The following is an 8,060-nucleotide window of genomic DNA, read 5'->3' as shown; positions in this document are numbered from 1 at the left end:
GTGATTTCTTTGTTTTGTTGTTTTGTTTTTATTTGTTTAAATTAAGGTATAATTTACATACAGTAAAATTTACCCTTTCTATTTATTTTTATTTATTTATTTATTTATTTATTAAAAGATGACTGGTAAGGGGATCTTAACCCTTGACTTGTTGCTATCAGCACCACACTCTCCCAAGTGAGCTAACCGGCGATCCTAAATGGGATCCGAACCCGTGGCCTTGGTGTTATCAGCACCACACTCTCCCAAGTGAGCCACGGGCCGGCCCCCAAATTTACTTTTTTTAGAGTGCAAGTTTTGACAAATATATACAGGCATGTAACTGTGGCCGCAATCAAGAGACAATACACATCACAGCATTATTTGAGATAGCCAGGATGTAGAAACAACTTAAATGTCTATTCACAGATAAATGGATTTTTTAAATGTGGTATATACATACAATGGATTTTTTTTTTTTTTGGCAGCACCTATTTTGAACTAACCATGGAATATTATTTAGCCTTAAAAAGGAAATCCTGTCACACGCAACAATATGGATAACCTTGAGGACATTATGCTAACTGAAATAAGTTGGTAACAAAAGGACAAATACTGCATGATTCCAGTTATGAGGTATCTAAAATAGTCAAACATGTGGAAGCACTGAGTAGAATGGTGGTTGCCAGGAGCTGGGGGGAGGGGAAACGGGGAGTTGCTATTCAAAGGGTATGAAGTTTCAGTTATGCAAACTGAGTAAGTTCTAGAGATCTACAGTACAACATGCGCCTATAATTAACAACACTGTACTGTACACCTAAACATTTGTTAAGAGGGTAGCTCTCATGTTAAGTGTTCTTACCGGGCTGGCCCGTGGCTCACTCGGTAGAGTGCGGTGCTGATAACACCAAGGCCCCGGGTTCGGATCCCATATAGGGATGGCCGGTTCGCTCACTGGCTGAGTGTGGTGCTGACAACACCAAGTCAAGGGTTAAGATCCCCTTACCGGTCATCTCTATATAGGATTAAAAAAAAAAAAAAATTAAGTGTTCTTACCACAATTGAGAGAGAATATTTCATCACTCCCCAAAATGTGCCCGTGTACTTTTGTAGTCAACATCTCTCTTCGTATAGCATACATTATACGAAGTTATACGATTGCCCTGCCTGTCTAATGGGTGGCCTGGAGGAAACAGACATTTGATGAGTGAAAGATGACCGGTAAGGGGATCTCAACCCTTGGCTTGGTGTTGTCAACACCACGCTCAGCTAGTGAGCAAACCGGCCATCCCTATATAGGATCCGAACCCGTGGCCTTGGTGTTATCAGCACCACACTCTACCGAGTGAGCCACGGGCCGGCCTGCCATGGATTTCTTTGAGTTTTCCTGTTTGGGATCATTTAGCTTCTTGAATCTCCAGGTTTATGTCTTTTGCCATATTTGGGAAATTTTTAGCCATTATTTCTTTGGATACATTTTTCACCCCACTCTTTTTCTCCTCACCTTCTGGGACTCTAATGACACAAACATTAGATCTTTCATATAGTCCTATAAATCTGTGGTGGTTAGTTTTATGTGTCAACTTGACTGGGCTACAGGGCCCAGATTCCAGGGAATTCCCTGTTGCATTGGTCCTTGGGTCCTGAGGACCCCAGCCTTCTGCTCTCCATCTTTCAAAGTCTTCTTTTAGGTCCAGAGTTGTTAGCTGTACTTAGTTGGAGGAATAGGGTAAAGATCTTTGTTTTTCCAGAAGCAGAAGTCAGGAGTGAAGTCAATCCTACCTCTTTTGATACTCAGATTGTCCGATCTTTGGCCAGTGGAACAAGCTATTATTCTTTGATAGCTTCCTTGCACTCCAAAATACTCCAGGCTCTCGGACTCTCTCTACCCCAACCCTGGAATCACCCTTTTCTACAAGAAGCCCTGGTTCGTCCATTTGCCTTCGTCAGCTCAGCCTGCTATAACAAAATACCACACACTGGGTGGCTTAAACAACAGGAATCTATTTCTCACAGTTCTGGAGGCTGTGAAGTTCAGGATCAAGGGGCCAGCAGATTAAGTTCCTCTTCCTGCCTTATAGACGGCTGCCTTCTCACTGTGTGCTCACATGCCCTTTCTTTGGTGCATGCATAGAAAGAGAGCAGCTCCAACATATGAATTTTGGGGGAACATGAAAATTCGGTCCATGTATTAGTCCATTTCTGTTGCTTATAACAAAACATCTGAAACTGGGTGATTTACAAAGAAAACAAAATTTATTTATTTATATATTTATTATTTTTTTTAAAAGATGACCAGTAAGAGGATCTTAACCATTGACTTGGTGTTGTCAGCACCACACTCTCCCAAGTGAGCCACGGGTCAGCCCTGAAAACAAAATTTATTGCTTACAGTTTCTGAGGCTTGGAAGTCAAAAGTCCAAGGCATACATGTGGTGGCTACGGTGACCCATGGTTCTCACATTGCAAGATGGTGCAAGAAGAGAGAAGAGCAAGTGGGAGGGAATCTCCTCTCTCTTCTTTTAAAGCCCTCAGAAACGTGCCCCTGACCGTCCCAAGTGAGCCACGGGTCAGCCCTGAAAACAAAATTTATTGCTTACAGTTTCTGAGGCTTGGAAGTCAAAAGTCCAAGGCATACATGTGGTGGCTACGGTGACCCATGGTTCTCACATTGCAAGATGGTGCAAGAAGAGAGAAGAGCAAGTGGGAGGGAATCTCCTCTCTCTTCTTTTAAAGCCCTCAGAAACGTGCCCCTGACCGCCATTGTTAATCCATTCACTACTGCAGGGTCCTACAATCCAATCACCTCTTCAAGGCTCCACCTTTCAATTACCATAATAGGATTTATCACCCTCCTAACAGTCACAGTGGGGGCCAAGTTTCTAATACATAAAACTTGGGAACACAATTCAAGCTTCCATGACTTTGAGGGGGACATAATTCAATCCATTACAGTCCATAACGCCATTCCTCTTGCCAACGAGCGTTTCAGGCATGGGCCCTTCTCTTTCTACAGAAGATGGCAGGGAGACAAGGGCTCTCTCCTTTCTCTACATGGGACATTTGTCATTAGGGCCACCCACTTGCTGCTGGCCTGAGGACAAGGCTAGCACAGAGAGGGCAGAGGCAAGGGCATCACAAGACTGGGAGCCAGAACCCTGACTTTCCTATCTACAGACAAGCAGTTTCATTTCAATCTTTAGTCTGCCTCATCCATGACCTGCCTCAATCAGCAGTTGAGAAAAGAAAATGAAAGATGGGCCAGAGAGGTTGGTGTCTCTCTCACAAAAACCCTCGATCTGAACCCAAAAAGAAACCCACGCACACACTCCTCCATACTTCTGTTTATTCTTCTCGCTCATGAAAACGGTTGACAAGTGCCTTTCAAGGAGAGGGAAGGCAATGCTGGAAAAAGTCTGCAGGAGCCCTGTGTTGAATTCTCAGGGGAGAAACTAGGCAGCCAGGGATCTGGGAGGCCAGGGCGCAGGCCAGGCCCCCAGCATCCTAGAACTGGGACCTCCCCTGAAGAGAAGTTCAGAGGGCAGCAGCGACACAGGAAGGGTGGCTCCACACAGGCCCAGAACACCCTTCTTTTTAGCCCAGGGAGCTCATCAGGGTCTGTGCCTGCTTCAGTTCTGCAGGGGGAAGAGATGAACAGGAGGGAGGCAGTGAGGTGGGATCTGGGAGGGTCCCTCACCCTTCCACGCACAGCTGAGCCTCACCTGCCAGGAGGACCTGGAACTTGTCTGCTGAAAGGGACATGGTAACAGGCTGGGCTGGGACACCCAGGGCCGTTGCCACCTCCAGCCGCAGGTGCACCATGGGCTCTTCCACAGATTGCAGCAGGCTGGAGCTCAGAGTGTAGTCCACCCGCCAGCCCACACCTGCCAACCTATTCACTGTGAGAGGGGGTGGGGCAACCCTCAGGTTCACAGGCGGCCGAGCCAGGCAGCCCTCACTCTACCCCCTGGCTCAGCCCTCAACCCTTCAAGACTGTGTGGCCTCTAAGAAGCTCTCTTCCTTCTGATCCAGCCTTGGATAGGGCAGGTGTTCAATAATCAGGAGGTCAGATTAGCCACAGCAAACCTCAGAGAAAAGAAGCCTGGGCTGGAGTCAGGAGAACTGCAGCCAGGTCCTGGCCCTGTGACTGCTCAATGTGTGGCCACAGTTGTCTTCTGAGGACTGGCACTTTGCATGCTGCATGCACCTCTAGAATGGAACCCAGACCCTACCCTGGTTGGCCCACACTTACCACGCAGGCTGCAGGCCCGCAGGTGCTCCTGCAGAGGGCTTTGCTTTTCCTCGTAACAGCGGCACAGGCTGGCCGCATGCTCTGGGGGCAGAATTGGGGTCTCTTGAGGTAGCAGGTGGGGGCTGGGGCTGATCAGAGGGCAGGTCTCAGTCTCCTGGCCCAGAGAAGGCAGGGTGCACCTCGGGGTCACATGGCCTGGCCTGGACCCACAAGTTACCAACCTGCCCACCCACGATCCATACCTTTGGGCAGCCCCAGCTGCTGCAGTTCACTGGACAAGGATTCGCCATCTACGCTATGCTTGGCCGCACTGGAGAGGATGAAACTCAGCACTGCCACCGTGGCCTTCACATCGCCTGACTCTGGGGGACCCAGGGATGCAGCAGGGGATGTCACTGTGGCCCCAGCCACCTCTTTGTTCCCCTATTATCTTTGGCTCAGAGACCCCAGGCCTCCTTGAGCCACAGGCACTGCGACTGCTCCACCAGGGCTTGCAGAGGACAGGAGGGCGGGATTGTCACTGTCTTTCTTCCCCTCATGCTCCTCCACTGAGGCAGGTGGGTCAGAGAGGGCTGCTGGGAGGAGGGGGCCTCTGTGCCATGCACCAGGCTGAGTACGAAAGGGTTGCCAGAGGCCTGTGGATGCAGCGGGGTACTCACCAAACTTGGCGTCAGCAGTGAGCTTTAGGATCTTCTCATACTATGGGGAGAGGAGACCCTCAGGGGGTGCCAGACCCCTGCTCACCAGCTCCTCACCCCAGGCCTGGATCCTGTAGTAAGGAACTGACTGGGGCTAAAGAGGATGGGAAGTGTCCAGGGTGGTCGAGAGCTGGATCACCCACTTCCCTGGGCCTGGTACAGAGTTCCAGGGCAATAGGGATCATAAAATCATGGGACAATGGGGTGCCGGTCCCTGTACTCACGTCAATCCCCTGTCCCAGAAGCTCCTTTAGCACCTGGCTGCACAGCAGCCGCAGCTTCACGGAGGACTGGAAGGAAAGTCCTCATGTCAGCCAGACTGCCCTACCTCACCTCTCATTGCTGGGGGGCTGGCTCAAGAGGGCCAGCCATGAGATCAAGGTCGCACAGCATACTGGCACAGGCTGAGAGCACTGAGGCTCCAACCCCAGAGTGACATTACCACTCTCCCCTCCCAAGCTCCAGCCCCAGCCTGCCTCCCCGCCAACCCTAGTTAGACCCTGTGTACTCAACGATTTTGGCCAGCGTGCTGATCTCCGCCAGGACCCAGTCAGGGCAGTCCAGATCACCACAGAACCGGAACCTCTGCAAGAAGTGAGGCAGGTGACCGGGCTGGAGGGAGGGCTGAGGGGTGACCAGGATCTGTTTGTGTTGTCCGCACTATTGCTCAGTAGGGGCCTCCTGGTCCTTGTCCAAGATGGACGCCCTCTGGCCACTTGTTCTCCCCGATCACCAGGCTGTTTAGAGAACTCTCTCCCTGACCCACACTGCCATCAAACCTTGCTCTGATGTCTACTCCAGGTATTCGTCTGCTCAACAAACATCAACTGAGCGCCTCCTCTGTGGATCCCATTCTACATGGTACGGGTACAGTAGGGAACAAAGTCCCTGACCTCATGGACATGAGTGACCTCTTTCACCTCCTCTGCGTCTCATCCCTGGCTCCAGCTACACTGGATTTCCCGCTTCTTCAGTCACACCATCCTGGCTCCCCCATTGCTGCCCCCTTGTCGCCCCCGCTGCGTGGCTTGCTCTCTCTCATTTCACTCAGGTCTCTGCTCACGTGACACCTCATCAGATGAGCCCTCCCTGATCATACTTTTTAAAATAGCCCCAGGCACAAGGATATTTTGGGGGCCAGTAGATACGTTCATTATCTTCATCACAGTGATCCAAGACTCGTACAACAGCCTCATTTTTCACTAACATCCAGATTATACTCTTCCAGCTATTTGAATGTCTTTGCGCATGCTGTTCCCTGTCTGAACACACTCTCCCCCGACTCTTCCCTTGTCTCCCTACCCTTGGTACACAAACTGTACCTCACCCAGCCAGCTTCCTGCTCCCTCTCCACACCATACACACTCCAGACCCTCAGGTAGATGTCATCCTCAGGAAGCTTTCTAATACTACGCACACGGCGCAGTTAGGTCTCTGCCCCTTAAGTCCTAACTCTGACTGCCAGTTCAAGGCACTGACGTCTCCCCTCCTGCAGCTGAAGTCCCAGTGCCTGGCACACTGCATGGTATAGACTAAGCGCTCAAAACGTTATCTGTAGAATGAATCGATGAACGGATGGATAGGAAGTCCCGACTGAAAAACTACTTTCTGGCTCTGGGAAGAGTGGAGTGGCCTCCTCGCAGTGTGGAAGAGTGATCCTGATTCTAAGCAAGTTCTTGTCCAAGTCCCACAGGAGGGCTGGGGAATTGGGCACCTCTGGGAAGCACTACTGGGTCCTGGAAAGGCCGGACGTGCCCCCCAGTTCCTGCCCCAGGAGGCGCAGGCCCATCCTTCCCGCGACGGAAGCACCCGGGACTCTAAGCCAGCCGGCCGGATCTGTCCCACCTGCCGTGCCCGGGAGCCGGGTGGCTTTTCTCAAGCAGACCGTCGGCTCTCACGACCGCACCCAGGGTGACTGCGGAGGAGCCAGTGCGCCCCCTCGCTCCTGGAGCCACCGGCGCCCCATCCTTCCCGCCCCCAGCACCCCCTCCCTCGCATCACCCCTGGTCCCTCACCATGGCTCCTGGAGCCCCGAGCCTAGCAGTTTCTTATTCCGGCGGCGCCCGGTCAGCTGATCCGGCGACCACGTGACTCCGACTCGCAGCGTCGGGGGGCGGAGCCTACGCGGGACTGGGGGCAGGTCGCGGCGGCTGGAGGTGCAGGGGGACGGTGGGGTGCAAGAGGCCTCTCCTCTGTCTCCCTTCCCCGCAAACATCCCGCGCCGACCCCCCAGTTTAACTGAGGACAGAACCAAGGCACTAGAAGTCATTTTATTTGTTTAACTTAAGGGGGCAGGGTCACAGGAGTCAGGTCATTTCCATGTACTCCACGTTAAGCAATACCATTTATATGTAGCTGTGGACTGTGACAAAAGACATATTTTTAAAACTTTATTGAAATATAATACACATACAGAAAACTGTACATATAAGTATAAAACAATGAATTCTCATAAACTGTGGTTACACCCCATGTAACCAGCACCCAGATAAGAAAATGGTACCCTCAAATATCTCCAAGTGCATGGGTATTTTATTTCATTTTGATGAATGCTCTTAGCAATCTAGCAAAAAAGGCTGTAACAATTTACACGTTCAAGAAAACCTTTTCCCTACAGCTTCACCAACACTACCTGTTTACCTTAATTTTTGCCAATCTGATGGAAGAAAAATCAGCTGCTTTAAATTGCAGTAATCTGCTTATTGGTGACTTTGAGCAAATGGATGGTCTAGGGAAACTAGGTTTCTAACATTGATTTGAAGAGGTTAAAAACAAAAAGACAAAAGAACAACAAAAATACACTAGAGAACAGACTAATAACCAAAGAGGAAATGGAATAGTTTGAGATCTTCCTAAATTCTATGCCCACCCCATACACCAGGCTCAGCTGGTTTTACTGTTGCAGACTTTCAAGCTTTCAGAAGATGGACAGGGCCCATGACAATTAAACTGATGTTGGAGCTAGGGTCCCGGGGGGACCAATAGTCGGGTCCACATGTCCTCTTACCAGGTTCTTGACTCTGCCACAGGAAAGAATTCAAGAGTAGAAAGTGAGATCAGGTTTAATATAATGAATAAGAGATACAGATTTCACAGAGTGTGGCCGAGATCCAGAGACTGAGCAGGACCCA

General features: G+C 50.3%; 1 protein-coding gene across 1 annotated transcript; it reads right to left on the bottom strand.

Annotated features, from left to right (window-relative positions):
* Nucleotides 1-3,307: 3,307 nt before the first annotated feature.
* On the bottom strand, nucleotides 3,308-6,999 carry COMMD4 (COMM domain containing 4). Its single transcript, XM_008580054.1, has 8 exons — nucleotides 6,945-6,999; nucleotides 5,443-5,514; nucleotides 5,154-5,219; nucleotides 4,891-4,930; nucleotides 4,474-4,593; nucleotides 4,232-4,312; nucleotides 3,702-3,878; nucleotides 3,308-3,614 (listed from the first exon to the last, which is right to left on the bottom strand). The coding sequence occupies exons 1-8, from the start codon at nucleotides 6,945-6,947 to the stop codon at nucleotides 3,574-3,576; spliced, it is 600 nt and encodes a 199-aa protein (XP_008578276.1). The 5' UTR covers nucleotides 6,948-6,999; the 3' UTR covers nucleotides 3,308-3,573.
* Nucleotides 7,000-8,060: the final 1,061 nt, after the last annotated feature.

This window comes from Galeopterus variegatus, unplaced genomic scaffold (genome assembly GCF_000696425.1).
Source record: "Galeopterus variegatus unplaced genomic scaffold, G_variegatus-3.0.2 Scaffold2009, whole genome shotgun sequence".
Lineage (NCBI taxonomy): Eukaryota > Metazoa > Chordata > Mammalia > Dermoptera > Cynocephalidae > Galeopterus > Galeopterus variegatus.
This window is presented reverse-complemented; position numbering and strand designations above follow the sequence as displayed.

What these genes read in the sequence shown, in the direction of transcription:
- COMMD4 (XM_008580054.1), bottom strand. An exon ending in TCAGCACGCTGGCCAAAATC is followed by an intron (nt 5,220 to 5,442) that starts GTTGAGTACACA and finishes CTTTCCTTCCAG; the next exon opens with TCCTCCGTGAAGCTGCGGCT. An exon ending in TTCTGGGACAGGGGATTGAC is followed by an intron (nt 4,931 to 5,153) that starts GTGAGTACAGGG and finishes CTCTCCCCATAG; the next exon opens with TATGAGAAGATCCTAAAGCT.